This window comes from Colobus angolensis, unplaced genomic scaffold, assembly GCF_000951035.1.
Source record: "Colobus angolensis palliatus isolate OR3802 unplaced genomic scaffold, Cang.pa_1.0 Scaffold17, whole genome shotgun sequence".
NCBI classification, from domain to species: Eukaryota; Metazoa; Chordata; class Mammalia; order Primates; family Cercopithecidae; genus Colobus; species Colobus angolensis.
The window spans coordinates 14,388,281-14,414,618 of record NW_012114821.1 but is presented as its reverse complement, the minus strand read 5'-3'; the positions used below and the strand labels follow the sequence as shown (position 1 = coordinate 14,414,618).

The window sequence follows — 26,338 nt, the reverse complement described above, 5'->3', positions numbered from 1 at the left end:
AATAAGGATCTTAGAATAATCAAATCATTTAGAGAAAAGACAAGCAAATGACACCTACAAATTTAAACACATCTCAGAGGCCAAGGTGGTCACTGCTTGTGCTCCAGTGATCCTGGGAGACTGATGGAAGCACCTCTTCCAATGAGTTACAAGGCTGTACTTGCTTAAATTAATGAAGGGTGGAACCCTGGTACCCTGGAATACAAGACACATTAAGATTGGCCCTTCCCACCACCATTTTCAATGAAGTACTGTTATTATTTATTTATTTATTTATTTTGGAAAAAGCTCTAGGAGAAGCGTGAGATTTATCTTAAAGAGGGTCTTGCCTCGTGCAGGTTTGGGTTGGCAGAGGATTAATTAGAAGGACAAGGGAAAAGAAAGACCATTGCATTTATCCAAACTTCTGTTATATGAATATTGTGCCATTTAATTTTCATGACAACCCCTAAGGGCAGACAATCATACTCATTTCAATGAGATTAAGCCCCGTGCTTCATATCACCCAACCAGTAACTGGTTGGAACTGGGTTCAAGTCAGGAATCCAGTCTATGTTCTTTCCTCTGTCTTTCAACAAAGACTAAACACTGGTGAGCAAAATGAGAATTTTATACATGTGTGTGGGTATCCGTTTGAGTGACAGAAAGATACCAACTTGTCATTACCCATTATTGATCAGTAAACTAATCAACTGTCCTTTATGCCCACTTCTATTTCCAAAGTGGGACTTGAACTGAGGTCTAGTTAATTCCAAAGACTGTGGTCCTGAAGCCATTATTAGCCTCATGGAGATACCTCCTCTAGATTTGTTAAAAGCCATATTACCCTTGAATGAGGATCTGGGGACTTTTTGATGTAAGCTGATCTCTGAAGACATGAGGCAAGTGACCAGCCTGAGTCTCACGCTCAATCAAGGACAGAGAAAGATGGCCAAAACCTAGAATAACAAAATCCAAAAAAGAATGTCTACCAAAATGCAGGTCTTCTTGCCAAATCAGAATCTTGGGGGCAGAGTGATGGGATGGTACCTGCATTTCAAATGAGATCCCCAGATGATTCTTAAGTTTGAAAACTCTTAGCCTGAGATGAAGAGAGTTTTAGTACATAAATTTGTCATAAGGACAAAGGATGCCTTTCTCGAAACAATTAAGAATCAAGAGGAAAAAGCATTAAAAGAAGGAAGGAACTTTAATCTTCCTTGATATGGCTTCATTATAACACTTTACCTACAAAAATGCCTATATCCAAAGCATAGTTACCCAATCAATTTTGAGTATATATTAAACATACCTTAATCTTTATTCAAGATGAGGAAGTCACCTTATTCTAAGGTGATAACATTGTTTTTGGAACACTTAGCTTAATGAAATAATTCCAAATAAGTGTTCCTATGTTATTAAGCTCTCCTAAGACGCTAAAGGTTTTGGGTTGGCTACTCTGGCTTGGAAACATCCATAAGTGAATGTAATTAATTGTCTTCCCTATCCTAAGCCTAATTCAGAGTCCTTTCCCAGAAGAGAAGTGAGGACCAGAGGCTGAGAAACATCACCTTCTTGTAAGTGCTCTGAAAATGGAAGGGCCCAAGATAGGTGATGCCACAAAAGGTTAAGTTCCTCAGTGTGTAAAGAAGGCTCACAAATCAAAAAGACAAAGGTGAGCACTGCAATAATAGAGGGGCGATGAAGACAAATGTGTAAATCATACCATTAAGGTACGAGAAATGTGCAAGTCACAAAAGGAGAAACATAAAGGCCAAAATATGTACTGATAACCCTTCAACTGCAATAGTAATTTTAAAAATAAAAACAGAAATGCCAGGCTGGTGCTGCTTTTTACTTCTTATCAAACTGACAATTTTTAAAAAGTGTAAGCACAATTTTTTAGGGCAATTTCAAAATGACTATTAAGTATTTTTAAATGTGAATTCTCTTTCACCCACCCCTAGGATTTTATCCTAAAAAGTAAATAAGCAAAAATGCATAACTTAATTATGAGAACAGTCATTACAACACAATTTGTAATTTATAACAGTGAAAAACCTTTTAAAAAAGCCTGAAATGGTTAAAATGTGCAATGAGATAGTATGTGAATACTAAAATCACTGTGTAATTGAAGATTTAATTATGGCGAGAAAAGCTCAAGCAAAGAATGCTTAGCACTATGTTACGATGCCCTGTGCATACAATGGTCTATTTTTATAAAAGTTGTTGATATGATTTGGTTCTGTGTCCCCACCCAAATCTCATCTTGTAGCTCCCATAATTCCCACATGTTGTGGGAGGGACCAGTGGGAGATGACTGAATCATGGGGGTGGGTCTTTCCTGTGCTGTTCTCATGATAGTGAATGGGTCTCATGAGATATAATGGTTTTTAAAATGAGAGTTTCCCTGCACAAGCTCTCTCTTTGCCTGATGCTAGCCATGTAAGATGTGACTTGCTCCTCCTTCACCTTCCACCATGATTGTGAGGCCTCCCCAGCCATGTGGAACTGTAAGTACAATAAACCTCTTTCTTTTGTAAATTGCCCCATCTTAGGTATGTCTTTTCCAGCAGCATGAAAATGGACAAATGCGGTTGTGTACAGAAGTCTATAGATTCACACTCATGTAAGACCAGAATGACAGATGCCAGAATGGTAACAGTGGTTACCCTGGGTTGAAAGATCCAAACGGATTTCATTTTTTTCTTTTTGCCTTATACTTAGTATCAACTTTTATTAGTGAAAATGCATTCTTCTACTAATAAGAAAATATCAAATAAGAAATGCTCAATAAGGAAATACCAATATGATTGGTAGCATCTGACAGACACATTATGTTTTCTACATGTCTTTACCATAGTTCTGATTTGTGCTTGCCCATGAGATCTGTAAGGCCACTTAGGAAATATTTAGCCTGACTAAAGAAGGGCAAAGGATTCATCTGTGGGAGGAGCTGAAGAAGGCCTTTGGCAACTGGAATTGGTCCCCTCTCCACTATCCAGAGGTCTGCTTAGAAAGTCCTGATGATTGGCTGGGTAGTGAAGGAAGATGTTGAGTCACTAATTCTAACCTGGCTGAGGCCCAAGCGTTGGGTCACATGACCTGTTACATATCATCCACACTGGGTGATTTTTGAGAGTGAAGGGAGGTGATACTAATTTCACATTCTAAAAATAGGCATCTACTACTCTCCCGGGCAAACCAGGACATATGGCCACCATGGTCATAGGAAATTCATAGATTTATAGCATTAACTGCAGAAGTGGTCAGGAGCTGTCCAATGTCCTCATTTCACAGATAAAGAATCCAAGGACTAGAGAAGGAAAGATGTGTTTGCTAAGCTACATGAGTCATGAGCACACTGTTCTGGAGCTTAACTCAAAAGACTCCTGTGAGGGAGCAGGGAGTGAGCCACCTTTGAAATTCCACGGCAGGGAGTACACAGAACTTTTATTCTCTGCTGAAACTCCACTGAAAAGAGTCACATCAAAATTGACCCATGCCTTTCGGCTCTTAGAGTTCACAAAAAATATCCTGATAACAGCTACAGGGGATAAGACAGTCTTATCTAACCTTCTTAAACTGAGTCTTTATTCATTTCCTTATTCATTCAACAAGTATTTATGCAATACCATGAAGTATATAAAAGTCCTGTTTCACATAGTGTTGTGGATAGGTATGCCAATTATTATAGGCAAATGTGACCAGGGAATGTCTGAATGATATTTCTATACATTTCAATGGAGCTTTGTTCATTTCAGTGTTTGAACATTTCAGTGTTCTCATAAAGGTGGAAAGGCAAACGCGTTCCCTTATTCATGTATCTTCTTATTGTTCAAACAGAATAAAGCCTTTTCTTACCTACAAAGATTGCAAAGGAACAATTATTTCCATTTCCGTTTTTCCTTTCAGAAAACCTACTTTTATGGTCCAGGCTTGTTCCCAAGAAGGGTAGGGCAGTGGGAACAGAAGAGGCTTTAGAATCATAAATATTGTATGTATTTTTAAAATTCTAAGATATATATTCTTACTAAAAATGTACAATTTTCCTTAAACTGTGCACTTTAACATCTCTGAAATCAGCATGCACCTTATAATCAAGGGAATCCTAAAATCTTGAGTTCCTTCCAGGAAGGTTTGCAATTGCTTCTGTGGTCACCAGGTGGCAATATCAACCCAGGATCATTTTAAATTAAATTCTCTGATAATTTTTTTTTTTTTGTCCACATTCTAAGTGTAAATCCATGCAGCAAACCTATGCAGATTCCATTTTGGAGTTTAAATTCTTGGGGAGCTTCTTCCCTTTATTTAATCAATACCAGGATATAGGCATGTGGGTTTCCTCACTGCCCTTGCCTAAGGGGGATGTCCTACCACCCCTGAGGGTGTAAGCCCAGTTTACTAGTGTGTGTTTCCTCTTAGAAACCCATATTGAATTTCTTTTTCCTTTCTGAGTGCTGTATAGAAAATAGAGCATCTCACAGTTGATGACACCTTAGCGTGTGAAATGTGGTAGCTGGATTTTGAGATCTAAGATCTCTACTTAACCTCTTGGAAGTTTAGTTTCCTCTTCTGTAAGTGGAATAGTAAACCGACATATCTAACAGCAAGCACAGAGGAATTGCATATTAATGCTATTTTCTGATTCTGGAATCCTATGTGTTTGAAAGCCTTGTTTTAATTTTGTTATGGCTCTAGAACCCTTTCCTACTTAGCCTCTCCTGTAAACTCACTCTCTATGCCTCCCACTGCATCCAAAGTTCGACAAAAGGAAAATGAAGACAGCACAGGATTGTCTTCTTCGTACGAAACCCTGGGAAATCAAGTCCTGGGAACTCCTGGCAGGGGCAGCATAGTCAACAGAAAAGAGCGGTGGCTACGGCATCACGGTGGGCGCAGATTCCAGTCCCTCTCTGACAGTTTGACTTTGGGAAAACGTCATAATAATTTCTCCATGTCTCCTTTCATCAAGTATAAAATGAGGTTCATAATAACATCTACTTTATATTACTGTTGTTGTCAGTTGATTTATGCAGACAGCTTAGAAATAGGGCCTGGTACTTGGTAAATACCCAATGAATGTTACTTGTGATATATTCTCTGCTCAGCAGTAATACAGTCCCTAGAGATGATCTCAGAGCAGGAGTCAATGAAGAATATCTCTGTGACAGAAGAGAAGTGGTCGTTTTCTGATGTGTCCTGTTGCCGTCACCACTGGGGAACCCATGTAATGCTTAGCACAGGTTAGGTGGTCTGTGGCTAAACTGTCAATGGGCAAGTCCCATGTTTATTCAGGGTGCTGTCTTTTGGCTCTTCTAGAAGAATCTTCCCTGGTCACAGAAATCAACCTCAGGCATGCTGTGCCTCCCTTAGGTCCATTTCTGGTCCAATACCAGATGGCTGCAGATGAGATGTGAATGCCATTAAATAAAACACACTAGAAACTATCTGTAGTATGCAGAGGTTAGGTTATTAGTGAGGCAAGTACGTCTTGAGCAAAAATAAATAAAAGCGTTTTGTATAGCTCTGGACACAGGCATTTACACAAGCTAATTGAGAAGATTCTTTGTAAAGCCATCAGCTCTTCATCCTAGTTTCTTCAATGCAGTAACCAGGAAAGAAACTGCATTTATTTTGGTCCTTAAGCCCTTAATCATATGATGAATAGGAGAAGTGTGTCTGTTACTTTTTTTGTGGGGGGTTGAGCGAGGCAGAATGTTTCTTTTCCTTTTGTTTTGTTAGTACATAGACACAATCCATCTCAAATTGGGAACTGTAGGTGAAGGTATTAATTTTGGAGTCTGCAATCCTGAGGTGGTTATCAAAGAAGCTCATTGGGAATGGTGTATGTGCACAGAATTGTGAATTCTCTGAACTAAGGAAAGCAAATCTCCCAGGCAGCTGAACAAATTTACAAAAAAATTGCTCACTGGAGCTTTACAGAATATTGAATCACACTCCAGAAATTTGCTTGTAGATTCCCTGCTGTTCCTGCCTGGGGCTCCTGCAGATGCCAGGCACCTCTTGTGCTCAGTCAAGGAAGGTCTGTCAGCTTCCATCAGCGCAAAGGAGCAACCCAGTTAAGCAGGGTCGGCACCCCATCTGCCCACTCCCCTCTCCAGTTCAAAGCTGAGGTGGGGGAGGGGAATGGAAAAGTCATCATTAATATGATGATAGCTGCCATCCTTGAACACTTTACCTAATCAAGGTATTGCCCTGAAGACTTCCATAGTTAATAAACTGTGAGGTAGGTGCGTTCATTTTCCTCGTCATACAGAGAGGAATTCATGCTCAGAGAGGTTACTTTACTTATCTAAGTAAGTACTTATCTAACTAAGTACTTATCACACAGCAAGAAAGTGGCAGAGGTGGAATTCAAATTTGACTCCGAATCCACAACCCATCTTCTTTCTACTAGGCCTAGGTCAGAGGACTCTGAGGCAGCAGACAACTGGGAAAACAGGAGAATAGATATCTAAAGTCTAAGAAAGACAGTGTTTATCACTGATGCTTACATCAAGTTATTGGGTGCCTTCATTATTATGTTAAAATGGTTGCAGTTGATGTGAATTCATCTAAAAGCAAAGGTAGGTGGCTGTTAATGCCACTTGGCTTAATAATCTCAAAGTGGAAGAAAATCTTTTGACGCTTACTGAGTGAAAGGAGTTTTTGTTCTTTGAGTCCTCTTTTCCTTAAAGAGCAAGCTGATGCTTTCTTAATCTAACTTGCATCTCCTTTCATGGCCTTCAGTCTACTCATGATTTTCAAGGAGAAAAATAAAAGACACTACCAAACCAAACCAAAGCAAGCAAAAAAACAAAGAAACCAAAACCACAGCCCCTGGGCTCTCTCTCCAGTCCCATGAACATTTACAACAATTAACTCAGAAAAAGAGCCACTGTGTAGACCCAGCTCTACCTTGTGCTCCAGGCTGGAGTCTTTAAACATCAGTGAGAATGGCTTGATATGCTCTCTTCTCAATTTATCGCCACTCCGCAAGTCGATGGTATGTTCTATTCTCTTGTTAATTTCCTCAGGCCCAGACTGGACATGCAAAGCTTGTGCAAGATGGTTTGGAAGCAGATTTATTGAATTTCTTGTTAGGGCAGCCAGAGTCTAGGGGGAAAGCACATGCAAACACAATAAACCTGCTAGTCCCCTTTAGATAAAAAAGAAATGCACTGTTTTTAGATCATGTGGCATTGCAAACAGTAATAGCATTCCATGCAGTTGTATTCAGTGAAACCTACAGAAGTTGATCTGATAGCATTTGGTGCAGAGAAATACAACCTGGCAAAATATCACATCCAGAGGGACACTTCCCTTTTCTCTATGTAGGCACACTGAAATCCTTTGGTTGAGGTATTTGGAGAGTTATTGGCTTAGAAATGTTAATCAAGACCCTTTCTCTAACCAGGCACAACCTGGGTATGAGAGAAAGAGAACCAAAAAAATAACGGAAAGTAAATATATGTTAAAAGTCCACAAAAATGATCATCTCCAACTGAGTAGATTCCACATTTTCGTGTGACCTTTCATTTAATGGTGGTGGAGAGACTTGGGGTCTTACGGCTTGCATTTTTTTTTTTAGCATCACTCATAGAAAGACAGCCAAATGTGCCAGGATCTGCTCCTTAAACTTGATAAAGATTGTTAAATTTTTTATTTTGCTAATATGTCCCTCCCTCAGCATAGGCCATTATATATCTATATATTCATATAGATATATGTGTGTAATTTCTTTTAGGTAAAAAATGCAAGTAAGTTGCAGCCTCCCACCATTTCACAGGGTTACACAGCACAAGACGGGGAAAGGCATAACCACCATGGTTGGTCACTGGATATGGATATAAGGATGCAGAAACTGCATTGGCTTACAAAGACACACCAGGTTTGGCAGGGAGACCTTTTCTCCTGGTGATTTAGCAGCCATGATAAGATTAACTGGCTGGATCTAGCCAAATGCAGTGTTCACTCACAGCACCAATTTAAGGCAGCTTCTTAGATTAAAAAAAAAAAAGTGTGAGTTGGACCTGAAGGGATATAGGGATAAGGAAGCTCAACCCATCCTTCCAAGAGATTTTCTTGAGGGAAAGTAGAGGATGCCACACATCTGTAGAGTGAGTAAGGAAGTGAAAATTCTCTGCCTCTATACACACTCACTGCATTTGCTTTTCTCTGCCAGCTTCTCAGCTTGGCTATGTTTAGAACACAGGCTAGACAAAGATAAGATTATAGAGTCATCAAATGGCAGCCTGTGAGAGGTGACATAGGACCTTGCAGATCCTCTTGCCAAACCTTCAGATATTGATGAGCCTCAGAGAGACTTGCTCATTTGCCGCCAAGCCAGATCTGCTGACTCCAGGACCACAGCTGGAGTCAGGAGCTTTGACCTCTGTGAAGCCATCCAGCCCACCCCATAAGGATTCTCCCTATGGTATTGTTGAACCCTTCATTTTAACCTTCTGAAGATAATGAATGTAACATAAATTCAAAGCCTCTAAAGCGTTCTATAGCAGGGCTCATCATGGCTAGAATTTACTGAAACCCTCTTCTCCAGCCCTAGAATAAAGAATAGAGCTGCATGTGCTAACATGAGAAAGCAAAATATATGCGCTTAGGGCACTGAAGCATGTAATTTCAGCTCTGAGTACTAAGGAGACTACTACAGCGAAAAAAATAGATGTTAGGGGGAGGCATGTTAGGAGAAGGGCTGGAGCAGAGACAAGGAAGCAAGAACCAATGTTCCAGATAATTGAACAGCAGGATACATGCGGGGCCAGAGAGTTTAGCCCCTGGAATTAAATGCCACTAGTACAGCATCCCAGAAAGCAAAGGAAGCTGAACTGTCGGCCACCTGGTGGATTTCCCATTGGTTTTTGGGGCAGAAGTTTTTTTCATATGGCATGGAAGGTGATAAAACTCCATTTTCCATCTTGGAGAGGAGATGGAAATGACAGTCCAGCTGTCCTTGTCTGACCATACATTCTGACCTTGGGATGCCAGGGTGCCCTTGTAAGTGCTTGGAGCTGGGGTCTAACAGCTGGAGATGAAATCTTCTACATCTAAGCACATTCATATTTAAGCATCTCTCACTGTCTGATATTTTTATTTGTATATGGTTTTTCTTCAATAAACTAAATTGAGCTTATCCACTCTACCAGTGCCTTATGCCTTCAGTGACCCTAAGACTTTTGGATTTCACAGAGGAGGGAAGTTTCAAAAAATAGTTTGGGGACTAATTTGTTTAAATTACAGTAGCAGCAGCAGCAGCAGCAGCAGTAGCAACAGCAGTAGGAACTACAGCTCTTTAATGTGACCATTATGTAATAGAAGAAAGGGCATTTTTTTTCCTCAACAGGAATGATGCAATCTCAGAATAAAAGACAGTCCTTTACATTGAATACATGTAGTTTAATAAATAACTATCTACTTTGTTCTTATTTTTCTCCTATTGATATAAACTGGTGAAAACGTTAGCAGGAACTGATACTGGTATGTAGAGGACATTTGGAAATTAGGAATAGACATTGCTTCCTGGTTGCCTGTGCTGTATTCAGCTGTCCATTCAGAGAAGGATTCTGCTGCCACTGGCCACTTCTGTAGGACAGAGACCAATGAAATCTCCTCCCTTCGAATCTCCCCTGCTCCTCTCCACATTCTATTGGCTGTCTATGTGGTTGCTTCAAATGAGAGAGAAATTTAGAGGCATTCTTCTTTCTTTCACCACCACCACCAAGTTATGGGTAATAGTTGGCAGGGAGCTCCTTTCATCAAAATGTCAACAATGTGGTGGAGAATTCTTTTCTTGCCCCGTAGTTATTTTCATTCTTTGCAAGTGTTTTCCTAGCATTTTATGCAGGTAGTCAATTTTCAGTGGTATTTTTTTCTGATAATTTCCTCTGTCAATTACATGTGACAATTACATATGCTGTTTGGCCAGCAACCTCTCTAGCACCTACCTCACTTCTTAGGGGTATATGTGCTTAAGGGAAGACCATCATTAACTCAAGATGGCAAGCAAATTGAAACTAGAAAGAGATATCAGGAAATCATCTGCTTTCATTTAATTCCCAGTACACTGCAAAGCATACATATCTTTGGGGGTGACTATGATTTGGGATCATCTGTGATACCCCTCTATCTCATTAGTCATTCGTAATGACCACTAAGACATCACCTTCAGTGGGATAATGTTACCAACATAAAAAATCCATACACTGATATATTCACAGTGATTCATTTGTAGTCAGTAGTGGAGACAGGTATAACTTGCCTTATTTGTCTATTTGGAGTCATTAGAGTCATATGGGAATGAGCTATTTTTAATAGAATAGGGCTTTCTCTTTTTAAGACTTATAGCACCAGTATGAGCTAGACTGAGATCATGTTTAAAAATAGCATAAGCTTCCAAATAATGATTCCAGTATTAAATTGACCTCCAAACTGTTGAGACGGTTCTTTCACATAAACACCTTAAACAATTGGCTAAAGAATAGGAAAAACAAATGGATGAAATGGAAGAAAATGGAAAATGCCATACTTGACTATAATATAATATATATATAATTGAATACATATATTTGAATGTATGCTTCAATGTATGATTGAAGTATATATTGTATTTATATATAATATATGTATGTGTATACTTAGCTGGTGTTTTTGATATTTGAGATGTCAGATTGAAGCAGCAATGTAATATAATGTTATAAATGATGTTATAAATAAATAATGCTATTCATTTACTTTAGCTGGTGCTTAGATATTTGGGAGGTCAGGCTGGAGCAGCAGAAATGGCAGAGTTTGCAGCTGACATGGCCTCTCACGACTGAGTTTTTTCTCAAAAAGATGTTGAAGCCCATAGTAGATTTGTCCTAATGGAGATTGGTGCTCTCCTCAGGTATTTCCCTAAATGCTTCCTCCCTCACAGGTGCTTGAGACAGATCAAAGTGCAAATGATGCTTGACAGTTTGGGGGTTCTGGTGAAAATTATAATGAGAGGGTCAGGTCGCCCTTTGTAAATTGCATTTGAACGGGCTGGAGGAAGTCACGAATCCTCTTAAACTCATCATTTGGTTTATGATCAGAACACTCTTCTTTAGGAATTGTCTTTTATCTTTGTTCCTAGTAAAATCCTACTTTTCTTGCAGATCCTATCACTTCAGGGGTGGTCATAAAATTTAGTATTCATTCACCAGTTTGTCACGGCAAATAATTCTTCCCAGCAAGATTGCAGGATGAAGGTGTACTGTCTAGAAACATCCAGTTTTGTTGAGTCAAAACCATTTTAGGTCTTAGGGATCATATACTCAAATCTCAAAAGACCCTGTAAAGCATCCTTATAGACACTGCAAATCAGCTTACATAGTTACAGTACTGGAGTGATCTAATTGATTGTTAGATCCTCCTAATTCACTCTTTCTCAAAAATGTGTTTCAAGAAACACAAGAATGATAAGCTTCATTACAAAATGGTTCTGTGGACCAATCAGTTTAGAAAATGTAGATCCATTATTTGTTTACTGCCATTTCTCCTTACCTTAATTTTGTCTCTTTTGTTTGTTTCTTTGTCCCCAAGGCCTATGAAAAAGCCTGATACTGTGTAGTCACTTAAATACTTTGTAACCACAATAAATGTGTTTACTGCATGAAAAATTTCTTATATCTTCCTATCTCAATATACTTTACCGCGATAAAGGCACTGATAAGTTCTGCAGAAATAAGACTTTTAAACTCTGCATCTTCCAAACTTTTTTGAGCACAAATCCCCCTTTTCTTGAATTGCCTCTATATGTTTCATGGAATGCTGTTTGGGAAACAGTGCTTTAAAGTTCTTCCCTGCTATTATTCACAATTTCCACACACTGGTCCTGTTTCTGATCTCTGAACAAGGTCTATATCCATCTCCCTCCATGTGGCTGCTTTCCAGTGTCCTTAGCTTTCTTCACCGGGCACATGAAATTTATTTCCCCAATTGTTCCGTAGGTGAGATAGTTTCTACATATTGTACAATTCTTAGTTTGTTCATGCCTTGTGGGGACTACTTCACAGAGTACCAGACCCAACGCATGTGGTATCTGACCTTGTGGTGGAGTCTGGGCACCTGACATAATCTGACCTATTAAGTAATTACTCATATTATACATTGAAACATGTAGCATCTAGGCATGTATCCTACTGCTACTTTAAAAAACAAGTAAGACATCACCTCCTCCAGGAAGCCTACTCTGAGGCTGCAATTGTCCTTATCACAATTACTATGATTCATTGTAATTGCCTAATTAGGTGATTGTTTCTCTAGACTATGACCTCCTTGAGGCCAGGCGCTGTGTTTTATCTATAACTGAGTCTCCAGTCCCTGGTATACTTGCTAGGTTCATAATAAGTGTATATGAAAGGAAGGAATGAATGAGTGGATAGGTGAAAGGCCGAGTGCCTCTAGAGGAAGATTGTCCCCAGGGCAGTGTTTCTGGTCTTTGGCTGCAAAAGTCCCTTTAGTTTTTTCCTGTTCTCTCCCAAATGGACTTCAAATTTTGGAAAGATTCTGTTTACCAAACTGTATTAAATAAGAAGTAGTTTATTTTCCTGCGATTTGATCAAATGCCTAGTTTTTCTCAGCATGAGATAAAAGGCACTACCAATGCAGTTAATATTCCAGCAAGAGCAAGGACCTTTAAAGGCAGCCTAATGATGCTTGCCAATGTGAGGTTTTATTCAGACTTTTGGAATCCAGAGAATGTCACTCCCATTACTACCTGCCAGTGCTGGCTGCTGGAGCGCACCAGAGACCACAGGCTGGCAAGTGGTAACCGTGAGCCTTTTCTGGGACCAGCACCTGGGCTAACTTCAGTTTGTGTGTTCTCCATCAGCCAGTTGGTGGAAGGAGGTTAAGGTCATTAGTGAAAGCACTTTATTCCTTATTAGCTCCCTGACAAGGCAGATGTGGTAGTCTTCGGATTTAGCTCTAGTAGTTGTGACTGAGGTCTCACAGAGTGGGCCAACTCATTGCTGATATGGGAAAGACCTAGAGAGAATGTCAAGCTCAGCAATCTCAAGGCACGGCTGTGCAGCTTCTGTCTTTCATGCTGAGATGTCTTAACCTTTCCCAAAGACTCTGCTTGTTTTCAGTTTCAGGCTGGAATCTGCATTCAGAAATAGGTAGGGCCAATAGCTTCCCCAACCTATTTCTGGAGCACGCTTCCATTACCCCTGTGGCAGCATGTTTCTGTGCCTAACTTGGAAGCTTCTGTACCTCTGTTTTAAACTGGCTGCCTGCAGCCTTTGGGTTATGGAAAAGGCAGAGATTCCACCTTTTAGTTCTTATGAACTTCCTATGTCCTACAAGATACAGGAAAAACAGTGAGTCTGAGTAAGAGTACCCCAACAGTACACATTACAGGAATTCTTTCTCTACTGTTCGATAAAATGCCAGCCCAACCCCTGGAAGAGAAGCCTTCTACTTTAAAAAGAGTTATTTTGTGTTCTTTTTTTTTGACAAATTATAATAATATACAATTATGTGGTACATTGTGATATACGAATATGTTGTACAATGATTGGATTAACCTAGTTAATATATCCATCATCTTAAATATTTATCATTTATTCTAAAGAAAGCTTATACCTTGGGAAAGCTTCAAGGTGATCTAGTCTACAATGGTTTGCATTGAGGACCTCAGGAGAATGCTTGTTATATTTGAAAATGGCACAATTTTTTTTCCCTCAAATCTGGGAATGGGGAGATGTGAGATAAAATATTTTCCTAGTAAGAAAGTGCTAAGTGGTATTTGAGTAAACATTGACTTGGGGAGCCTTTGAGAAAACAGCCACATGAGATCTCCAAGACCCTGTCTTATAACAAGTTTTTCTTCTTATGGGAGTGGAGGTGCTAGTGAATAGGACCATTTCCCATAAGCAAGGTATGTTAGTTAAGATTGTTGCAACTTTTCCTGTCTATACTAAGAGAAAATGAAACGGTACAACCAAATGATCTGTTTGATGCTTTTTTAGTTAGAAATCATGCTTACTTTTCCTTTTATGTTTTGAATATTTATGTCACTGTAATCTGCTTTCCAAGAAAAGCAAATGAATGTTTAACGAGATCTTATTGTGGGAGGAGGTCTGTGGGATTCTGCTTTGGAAAGCGGTTTAAGTAATTTTCATAATAGTCTCATAGCTTCTGCTCCAGGAAACGATATAACAAGGGTCAGAATGTCCATTCTGTTGAAATATTAGCCTAGACATTTCTAATAAGCCTACTGTAGGATTTCAGCACCCCTCTGTTGTCTGGTTTCCCAGTTACGAGTAAACGATGTCAGTCTGGGGCTCAGGCCATTTGGGAAATTGTTGCTTCCCATCTTTAGGCAGAATTGGAAGTTTCCAACCATTGCCTGGATGCTAACTTTGATAGGGGTGAAGGGATCTGTGAAATCCTTTGATTGACTTTTGTTCCTTGGTGTCCTGAAATTTCAGTCTATGAATGAAGAAAATTAAACAATGACAGGGGAGGAACCCCTAGCTCTGGCTGATAGCACAGTAGGCACTTACGCATTTGCTAATCATTTGAACCCCACAACCTCACTCTTGGCTTTTCAAATAATATTGGTAAACTGGAGCATGAAAGCAGTTTACTCATTTGGGAGTTTAGGTCCCAGGATATTCAAGCACAGTGCTAGGTTGTCTTCCTGGTGTGCTTTGCCTGGCATTACATGCCTCACCTCTTGCTTCAGTTCAACCTACTTCTGGGTCATGGCTTTAGACACAGATGTACTCTCCTGGTTCTCTTGAGATGTGATGTGGCCAAGTGGTCAGCTATGGCTTGTCTCCAGGCTCAACCACAATTCCAGGTGATTGGGCAGAGCTCTCAGGATAAGAAGACTCAGACCTCACAGAGGGAGTTATCAACATTCTGGATTTTTCTCCCTTAGACTTGGCCTAAGGACTCCAGCCAGGTTAACTTGGGTCAAGTGGGGTCTGACAATGATTCCCTCCTGCCTGCGAAGCTTGCCTGACTCGATTCCACCAGCCTATTAGCTAATCCTAGACGCTTGCCTCTGATAGCATTCTTTGGGTTCCTTAAAAAGAAGATTCTCATCTCAGTTTGGGAAATGTGATTATGACTGAGACATTACACACTTGGGTCATTTTTTTAATCAAAAAATGTTGTTAAACTTCTGCAGAATTGGAGGAAACAGAACTTGGCACACCACTCATTTAGATCTGACCACTTCGACGCCACACGATTTGAGGCAAATTGTCAATTGAATTGAATTTTTAGCTTTTAAAGTATCACATCCATAGTAATGTGTGGAACAGACATGCAAACTCCAGAACGGACTTCATCTCGGGATTAGGGATGGTATAAGTGCTGGGATAAGGTATGATATAGGAATGGAGGCAAGATTTCTGCCAGGATTCACATGGGACTCATAAGTAGGCGAGAGAGAAACGGAAACATCAGTGGTTTGTTCATAGGGCCACAGGGTAGGTGTGAATTGAAATATCTCCTAGCACTGCATTAGCTGGGTTGAAATGTCATTGGCTGTGGTTGGTGAGATGACCACTATCCCATTGACTGAATGACCTTGGGTTGGCAACTGGAGAATTTTAGCTCAGGAAATGGATAAACAAACATATATCCAGACCTACATTACTCTATTTTCTTGTGAACAACAAAGATGTGGATTTTTTTAGAAGTGTCAATGCCATGGGGAAAAGAAGGGGTGTGTGTGTGTGTGTGTGTGCATGTTTATATGTCTGTGTGTTTTGTGAGTGTGCAGTCTTCTGTGTGTGCATGTTTATATGTGTGTGTGTGTTGGGGTGTGCATGTTTGTGTGGGTGTGCATGTTTATGTTTGTGTGTTTGTGGGTGTGCATGTTTATGTGTGTGTGCATGTTTGTGTGTGTGTGTGTTTGTGGTTGTGTTTTCTTAATAGAAATTTTGGGAAAATTGAAATAGAATTATTTAAATTTTTAGCTTTGAAGGTTCAGAAGTAACTTTTAATTTAGGCAGATGAAAAACTTATACCTTGGGTTGCTGATAAATTGCTCATGTTTGGTGTTTTAAATTTCTTAGTATGAGTTTTTTCAGAGCCCTCGTATACAATTTACTAATCAAGTGTAGTCATTGATGCTTTCCTTAATTTAGTTCCAATGAGCAACAAATTACTGACCTTCAAGAATCCAGCATCTCTTACTTTTCACCAGCTGTGTCAGGGCAAAACCGGGAAAAGAAGAAGCCATCTACGCGTTAGAACTAAATTGCTTCATCTTTGGAGTTGTGACTTCTACTTCCTTTTACCCTAACCTTCCCAACACACACATTTCTATAAGAATGGTGTAATTCGTTTAGCTTTTCTGGCTTTTTATTATCCCGAGTGTTCATTTCCGGGCTTATCACTTATGAGTGGTCCTGTGTTTAAGTTTTCCCAAGACATGAAGTCCAGAGTGGGTGATACTGCATACAATGTATCCAAAGTCCTTACTATCTCACAGTGTGACATGATTCTTTAGGGGACTAAAGGTAACATAAAAGTCACAGAGTGGGGGCCAGGTGCGGTGGCTCACGCCTGTAATCCCAGGACTTTGGGAGGCCGAGGTGGGCAGATCACGAGGTCAGGAAGATCGAGACCATCCTGGCTAACACGGTGAAAACCCGTCTCTACTAAAAATACAAAAAATTAGCCGGGTGTGGTAGTGGGCGCCTGTAGTCCGAGCTACTCCGGAGGCTGAGACAGGAGAATGGCGTGAACCCAGGAGGTGGAGCTTGCAGTGAGCCGAGATAACGCCACTGCAGTCCAGCCTGGGCTAAAAAGCGAGACTCTGTCTCAAAAAAGAAAAAAAAAAGTCACAGAGTAGGAAGAGACACTGCCAAATCTAGTGGTGCATAACCTGAAATTCACAACAGTAGTTTGGGAATCCTTGAGACAGAAGAGGACCTTGCAAAAACTTCCATCCATACTGTATGCTTACTGAAGATAAGCTACTGTAAATCTCTTTTGACACAAGGTGAAGTAAAAGTAAGTACATATATAAGTAACCAGGATGAGGCTGTTCAGGCCAACAAAAATAGCAGTTATCTTTCTCTGGCTAGAATTCAGTCACCTTAGAGTGGGGAGACCCAGGTGTTTGTGTAGAGCAGGAAAACTGGTGGATCAGGGCACATATAAAATTACTTGAAAAATGGGAATAAAAATTCACTCACATCAAATGCAATTTTGCTTGGAAAGAAAAATCTTCCTCGATATAAACTGCATGGTGTCAAACAATAAAAGTTATACTTGGTGGTAAAGAGATGAGAGCAATCCTGGTGTAGTTCAATGAAGACATTTTACACTGAAAAATCTGAGCCCAGTCCTTGGCAAAGTGAACACCAAGACTGATAGAAAATAAATCCCACTTCTTTGTTTTCAAATTGAGGAAATAAGTCAGGGGAAAAGAATCCAGATTTCTGCTTTTTCTCTTCCTACCTATCTTCTCATATTTAAAATATCATACATTTTCACCTTCACATGTTTAAAGTGCTATACATTTATTAGTTCTTGTTTGTCAGCCGACAGTTTTATGACTCCCCATACAACATCTCAATATCTCATAAAATAAGAGTCCAATTCGCTTGTTTAGAAAAGTTTTAGCAGGTTATCAGCCATGGGAGTAACTGTGGCTGCATGATGTATGCTTGACAACCTACATGTATATTTTTCAGGTCTGTGCTTCTACGTAAGCCTCAATCCTATCTCTACCTTTATCTCTTCTACCTTAGTCTACCCCAGGAACTTCAGAGAAAGGAAGGATAATGAGTCAAAGCAAATGGATCAAATTGCCTACTTAATCCATTCAATGTTCTCTGGAAGGCTTCAAATGCACTTGTCTTTTGAAACAGAATGAAAAACCAGATCCCACTAATGATTCTCCCTGGCTGAACTCAGCAGCTATCCTCAGAGTCAGGGCTAAGGACAGCCTGGGGAGTTTTATTGTCAGAAAAAGCCATGTTACCGGAAGAATGCTTCTTGACTTCAGGAAAATTTCCAACGCTTTCCTTGTTCTTGACCCTAAGTCTGCAAATGTCTTATCTAATAAACATCAAAACGTAATCTGATGTTAAAAAAATTACCTGTAGGGAAAAATATGCCTGTGATTCTCTGCATATTTGTATTGAATATGAACAATTAGATATCCTGTAACTTATCACAGAAGTAGTTACCTCTGAAAACACACCTTTCTAAAGATCAAGATTCAGTATTTCAGGTGTTTTTAGGGGGAGGAATTTCAGGAATTTCAGGTCAGAATTCCCTGTAGGGAAAGAAAAGTCTGTGCTTTGGTCTTGCGCAAAGAAACCCAGGCTGAGATGGTGGACTTGCTTTTTCTCTCGTTCCAAGGTTTTTTTTTTTTTTTTTTGGGACGGAATCTCGCTCTGTCGCCCAGGCTGGAGTGCAGTGGCCGAATCTCAGCTCACTGCAAGCTCCGCCTCCCGGTTTACGCCATTCTCCTGCCTCAGCCTCCTGAGTAGCTGGGGCTACACGCGCCCGCCACCTTGCCCGGCTAGTTTTTTTGTATTTTAAGTAGAGATGGGTTTTCACCGTGTTAGCCAGGATGGTCTCGATCTCCTGACCTCGTGATCCACCCGTCTTGGCCTCCCAAAGTGCTGGGATTACAGACTTGAGCCACTGAACCCGGCCTTGTTCTAAGGCCTTGTTCCCTCATTCTTGGCTTAATTCCCACTTGCCTGTAGATCTCAGCTTAAGGTATTTCCTGATTAACTCAGATCAATTTTCCCTCATCTACTACTCTGTTCTGCAATAATTGTAACAATGTTCACAGTGAGCCTGCTGACCTCTTAGTAGCACCACCAAACTAAGCTCTGGAGTGCTTGCCCCACCTTCGTTTCTCTATCCCCAGAGCCTAGAACTTTACTGGGGTTTCTCAGCAAGCTGTTGATAAATGCATGTCTGAATGAATGAATGAACAAATAAGCATCTTGATAGGATTGCCTTTCTCAAGCTGAATGATAAAAGTAAAATGAGTTTGAATTTAAAGAGTGCATTTTTTTGCATGTCTTCATATTCACAAAAAAGGGGCCTGCCGCTTAGTTTGAACCCACCATTTAGGGGGAGAAACAAGAAGGAAAGAAATCAAATCCCAGAGAACAGTATCACTCAATAAGAGAACATAAAGACCATAGTGAAAACAGGACCTTGAAAGCAGGCAAAGTGTGATGATGTCTGTAACGATGTTTGGGTGTTTATCTACATAAAATCATAACTCAGTTATCTGAAATGCTTAGAGAAAAGGGTAAATTTCATTCCCTAGTTAGGTAAGATTTTACCTCAAATACTTTTTAATTTTTTTTTCTTTAACTCCTGTTGCTGAATTTGGTATTCATGCTTTAAGACAGTTCACCAGGATAAGCATAACTGTTATCCTACAGTAAGATAACTGTAAACAGTGGATGTCCCCATGGCTTCCTGGTAAGTTATTTATGGATGGTAGAATTCTGAAGTGTATGTGGCTCACCGGTATGGCCACAGTCTCGCAGCCTGTGTCTGAGGTAAGGAAATTGAATAGGACAATGTCAGAGCTGAAAGGAATTGATGGATCATCCAGTCCAGTTTTGCTGTTGTTTAAATGAGGACACTGAGCCTTGGAGGGGAGAAGTGGTTGTCCAAGGTCTGTTAATAGCAACTGGACAAATCTGGCTCCAACTCAGTTCTGCTCAGTTTCTCTTCAGGCCCTTCCACTATCATATGTGCAAATTTTGAATCCTGCAGAGATTTACTCAAAGATCACAAGACTCACAGCCTACAGAATTAACCAGTTCACTCTGAGGAGCCTGAGGCTCAGCATTGGATCCACAAGGAGGTCTTAATCAGGAAGGTGATCAGACGAGAATTCTTCCTTTTCTTCTAATAAATACAGAGAACAGGATCTAAGAAAAGTCCCAGCTGGAATTGGTGAAGATATAGTAACCTAAATATATTCTTTGACCACGCTCGCCAGCCCAGCCAACTCCTACTCTCTTCACATTTCCTTTTCTTCTGGTTTCAACACCTGCCAACTCAAGTGGGACTAAGTCAAATGGTTGTTTGTTTGCTTTACTACTAGGCACATGTGAGAGGCTGCCTAGTGTTGCCTTTTTCCAGGCAAACAATCATCATGCCAGGACACTCAGGCAATTAGATCCTTCTTGGTTGGATAGGATTTCCAAAATTTAGCTGGAGCAGAATCTGGTCATTTCCTGATGCTTTCATATAAAACTTCTAAATAGCTCTGGTGGGTAACTCAAATATACGAGACCCATATATATGAGAGGGTGAATACATGTACATACAGATACACACCCCACACAAACATACACATACACACCTCACACATACATACACATATACACACCACACACACACACATATACACACACTACACACCACACCACACATACATACACATATACATACACACCACACACACATATATACACACTACACACACACCACCCCACACATACATACACATATACATACACACCACACACACATATACATACCACACACACACCACACCACACATACATACACATATACATACACACCACACACACACATACATACCACACACCACACCACACATACATACACATATACATACCACACACACATATATACACACTACACATGCACCACCCCACACATACATACACATATACATACACACCACACACACACATATACATACCCCACACACACCACACCACACATATATACACATATACATACACACTACACATGCATATATACACACTACGCACACACCACACCACATATACATACACATATACATACACACCACACACACATATATACACACTACACACACACCACACCACACATACATACACACCACACACATCACACAAATACACATATACACACATCACACACATACACACCATGCACGTATATCACATACATATCATACATATACACACACACCACACGTACATACACATACACACAAATACATACACCACACACTACATGCCTACCACACATAGACATATACTTGCACACAACACACACAGCCACACGTGGAAAGCAAATACTTTTCATTGCCTGGAATATAGATAAACATCCACAAGGTCACCAACACTGATAGGAGTAGAGAGCTTTACACATGTATATACACACTCCACACCTATACACATCACACACACATATACACACAACTCACATCCACACACCCCACATCATACAGACATCACACACATACATCACATACATATACAATATGTGCATACATATCACACATACATACACATATACACACATATCACACACATACCCCATACCACAAATATATACATATATCACACCACATACACATACACAGCAATGTACATAAAACATGCACATGTAAACACCACACACGTACACCACATACATACCACACACATATACATGCACACTACACATATACACACCGTGTATATAAACACATAACACACACCACACCACACACATATTCACACACACTACACGGATAACACGCACAAATACCCACTCACCTTCTGAGACTGACAGATGACCTGAAAACAAGGTAGAAGGTGATACCCAGCATATATCTTCAGGCCACAAAGAGGGAAGCAGTGTGAACTGATGGAAAGCATAGGGCTTTTGGAGTCAGATATATGGGGCTCTAATTCCATCTCTGTTATTTACCTGCAATGTGTCCTTCAGGGAATTAATCAATTCTCTCTGAATCCCAGTTTTCCCATTTGTGAAGTAGGCACATCACACTTACCCTGTAAGGCTGGTGTGAGAATTAAGTGGAAAAACATGTGCACACCACTCCCGACATGCTACCTGTCCCAAAGCTCTCTACTCCTGTCAGTGTTGGTGACCTTGTGGATGTTTATCTATACTCCAGGCAATGAAGTGTGTTTGCTTTCCATTTGTTACATGGAGATAGAAATTCCATCTGTGTTTATAATCCTCACTGGAAACACATTAATTTCAAGGTAACAAAAATGCCTCAAATCAGTCTATTGTGTAGAAATGACTAAAATATACAATGGAGGTACCAGTTGTATACTTTTCTCCATGTGACTCTTTTAAAAGACCTAGCGGAGTAACAGAAATGTGGCTGGATTCTCGGGCCGTAATAAATGTGAAAGGGATGGATGGGATGAAGATGATTCCACAACATATGGAAACAAATTCTAGGCTCTGAAAAGGGGCGTCGCTTCTAAAAGAGTAGCCTCAGTTCTCTTGGCATATCACTTGTCATAAAAATCCAGTTAAAATGATTAATATCCTTCACATAACACATTTTATAGCTACATAAGAACCTTTGGTATTTTCTTGAAAATCTGAAGTCTAAGATGGATTTTTCTTTTTTTCTTCTAAGTCTACTCTTGCCCTGACAGTCCATTCTTCACAGGCAGCCAAAGTGATCCCTTAAAAATCTAATTGAGATCACGTCACTGCCCTGCTTATAACCTTTCTTTCACTTCTCCTGGAATAAAATCCATCAACAAGGCTTGCAGGATGGAGGTCCCAGCCCCTTCAGCTCCATCTGTTACCCCTTTTCCCTACTCATTATGCTCTAGATACTTGGGCCTTTTTGCTGTTCTAACACACTAAACTTTTTTATACCTCACGGTGTCTGTACTGCTTTTCCTCTGTTTAGAATGCTCTTTTCCTGCTTATTTGCATGAGAGTCCTTTTAGCGCTTGTATTAAACCTTTAGAGAGATTTAACAATCCCTTCTATATTCTATATATTCCCTGGTCATATCTCTCTATTTCCTTCATTACACTTATATGTTTTGATTAATTGTCTGCATTCCTCACTCCTTTGAAACGTAAACTCCCGGGCCCAGTGCAGTGGCTCAAGCCTGTAATCCCAGAACTTTGGGAGTCCAAGGCGAATGGATTATTTGAGGTCAGGAGTTCGTGACCAGCCTGGCCAACATGGTGAAATCCCATCTCTACTAAAAATACCAAAATTAGCCAGGAGTGCTGGCACGTGCCTGTAATCTCAGCTACTTAAGAGGCTGAGTCGGGAGAATCGCTTGAACCCGGGAGGCGGAGGTTGCAGTGAGCTGAGACTGCGCCATTGCACTCCAGCCTGGGCGACAGAGTGAAATTCCGTCTCAAAAAAAGAAGAAAAAAGAAAAGAAAAGAGAAATATAAGCTCCTGTTGGACAGGGATTCATTACTGGATCCTCAGTATGTAGTACACTTGAGTATCTGTTAAATAACAGAAGGAACAATAGCTCAAGCCCAGATATAGATTTTACTCCGAGCAATATAAACATAAAGGAAAATATAACCTTTATGATAAGGATCCTGTTCTTGTCTTCCTTTCATTTCCAATGTTGTCTTTACACTGAGAGATTTAATGTCCATGTTGATAACTCATTTAATAATCTAGCCTTGAACTTCCTGGATACTCTCACCCAGATGTGAAATTTTTCACTCTTGATCTACTTCAACCATCTCCTTCTAGTTTTAAAATCTTAAGTTCCAATAGTCCACCTGTGATCATAAACTTCTTGCCTTCTAGTTTTCTTACTTTCATTTCACCTGGAAACTCAAGGCATGGGGAGTCTCACTGGGATCTGAGTTAGGGTTCAGGAAACCAAGGCATCAAATTAAGAGGCAGAGCATCTGCACCTGTCAGGGGGCAGGGATGTAAAAGGGCATGGGTGCTTAGGATGTCCAAGAGCAAAACTTGGATACCAGAACGCAGTCAAACCAACAATTTTAACCCAAACGTGTACAGATACAGGGGCAGAGAAGACACAGCATCAAAACCAAGGGAGTATGATCAGGCAGACAGAAACTGGAAGACTCACATAAGGGGCCAGAGATAATGATTGGTGATTTTCATTGCTTCCCCAAGCTATCTGCAAACTACTGGAATGGGTAGAGGGAAGGGAACAGGGGTGGAACTGGAGTTCTTGGAAACCCAGAGCCACCGCTTACCAATTATGATGACCTGGCTTCTGACTCTACCATCTCACCAGATCTGCCTCTTGCCAATGACGTCCTTCAATCCAGTTCCAATAGGCAGCTTTCAGTCTTCATTTTTCTGGGCCTCTTGTCTCCACTGGACTTTGCTGATGGCCCTTTCCTTCTCAAAATGCCATACTCTCTAGGCTTCCATGACACCACATTCCCTAGTTCTCTTCTGACCACTTTGACTGTTTCTTCTCTGTCTCTGCCAAGGAATACTGACTCTCTTTCACCTTCCAACTTGTGTTCCTCAAGGTCTGCTTGTGTCTTCTTGTTCCTTAATTTTACTGATTCTTAACAGCGATCTCTTTCACTGCCATGTCTTCTACTAACACCAAAATTCTCGTGACTATGAATACCAATTTCACATCTTTTGCACAGTTCTTTTATGCCTGAGTTTCAGAAATGCGTGATCACTCTCCCTGGATTTTTCCCAGACACCTCAAGCTCAACGTGTCCCAAAGAGAATTCCTAGTCTTCTTCACACAATCTCCTATTCCAGTATTGCTTATTTTAGTTGGAAGTTCTATCATTCACGCAGTCACCCTAGCAAAAAATCTAGAATTCAAACTTGACTGGTTCCTCTCCCTCACTACCTGTATCTATCATTTAATTCACTCATTCAACAAACTTTAATCAAGCCCTGTGATTTACCAGGTATTGTTCTAATTGTGGGCTAAATTGTGGTAAGTGAAACGGATATAATTTCTATCTTCATTAAGAATATCAGCTACTGGCTGACTTTGTCTCTAAAGTGATTTTTTTCCCCCAGCCCTCCTCTTTTTTTTTTTTTTTTTTAACTAGCAGTAGTTGGCTTGTAATAGATGCTCAATTAATCCTTATTGAATGAATGAATACATGAGGATGTAACTATCTGAACATCTGCTGTCTACATAGCACAGAATATGACACAGCAATTTGATGCCATTAAGCATATTTCTAAGCACACATTATGAATGAATAGAAGCCAAAACATCTGGCCAATTTAGCTGGAATACCCCCAGTGAAGCATTAGTATGCTTTATCTGTGTTATGCAAACACTCAGATGGTCGGGGCTTCCGTGGAATTGACTGGGTGTTTTGGCACAGCATAGGCTCAGCCAGACCAGTCTTGATCTCTTCCAGGGACAAATTATGTCTCTGAATTGCACATATGGCTCACTGACTTCTAGAATTAGGCATAAGTACAAACACTGAATACTTGTGACTGTTTTAATAGGCTCAGTAATTTCCAAAATATTATTGGTGGCACGTGGTTATTCATGAATATCAGCACATATTCACTGGCTCTTCAGTCTGAAGGCATCAAAATGAATTCAGATTATTCATGCTGAAGACGGCACAGATGGGTTACATCCAGGCAAAACTTGGGTATCGTAAAAAATACATGGTATGATTAAACAAGAATAACAATCTCTAGCTAATAATGACATCTTGTATAATAGGTATTTGGTGGCATCAGGAAATATCTTTAGGAAATCAGCAAATAAATATGTCAAGTATTCCTATACATTTTAACCAGATCAATCAACTATAGAATAAAACCAAGAACCTCCACCTCCCTCTTCTTGGCTCTCAGTTATTAGTAGCAAGTTCATGTACAATTCAGATGAGAACATTAATGAATTTTCTTAATTCCTACAATCAGTTTAACTGGAGAGAGATTTCTCAAAAATATTAAAAAAGGCAAAACAAAAACTAAAACTGAGAGAGACAACTTTATGCTGAGGTGTTCAGGATGAGGCATGCATTTCTTTCTCTTTGAATAATCAGCATTCAGACCCAAGCTAACAACAGGCAAAAGCAGCGGAGAAGGCACTGTCAGCTGGTCATGCACCCACTCCAGGAAGTATATAACACCATTATTTTATAAAACAGCAAACTGTACCATGCATACCAACTCCGAGATGGCAAGAAACTAGGCATTGCAATCAGTTATGACTTGTGTGGGCATAATAATTTTGGGGTGAAATTAAACACTCATAAAAAAGCTGTCAAAGACCTAAGGGTCAACTCTTGCAAGGCATGCAGCCTAGATTCAACCTGCAGCTTTTCCCAGTGTAATCTGGCCCACATTTTCTCATAGTTCCTCCTTCACAGATCCAGAAAGAAACCAAAGATAGCCTAGTCTCAGAGTGCCCCATCAAACTTTCAAATGCAGAAGAAAGAGGGGAGACTGTCAGCATTTTAACCTTTTCCATTTAAAAAATTTTTAGGCAGACAGATTTTTCTTACCTACAAGTTAATGAGAAATGTTCAGGTCTATGGAATTTAAAAATTAACCCTTATATGTCTTCATAAAACTCCAGACACTATTGGCTGGGTACTTCATGGTACTCTCAGCT

General features: G+C 40.1%; 1 protein-coding gene across 2 annotated transcripts in view; it reads right to left on the bottom strand.

The window, feature by feature from the left end:
* ADCY8 (adenylate cyclase 8 (brain)) overlaps nucleotides 1-26,338 on the bottom strand; it is a 263,079-nt gene that overhangs the window by 96,326 nt on the left and 140,415 nt on the right. For both annotated transcript variants that reach the window (XM_011938168.1, XM_011938169.1), the window contains exon 8: nucleotides 6,901-7,098. In XM_011938168.1, coding sequence (XP_011793558.1) covers nucleotides 6,901-7,098 — 198 coding nt within the window. The remainder of the gene's footprint in view (nucleotides 1-6,900; nucleotides 7,099-26,338) is intronic.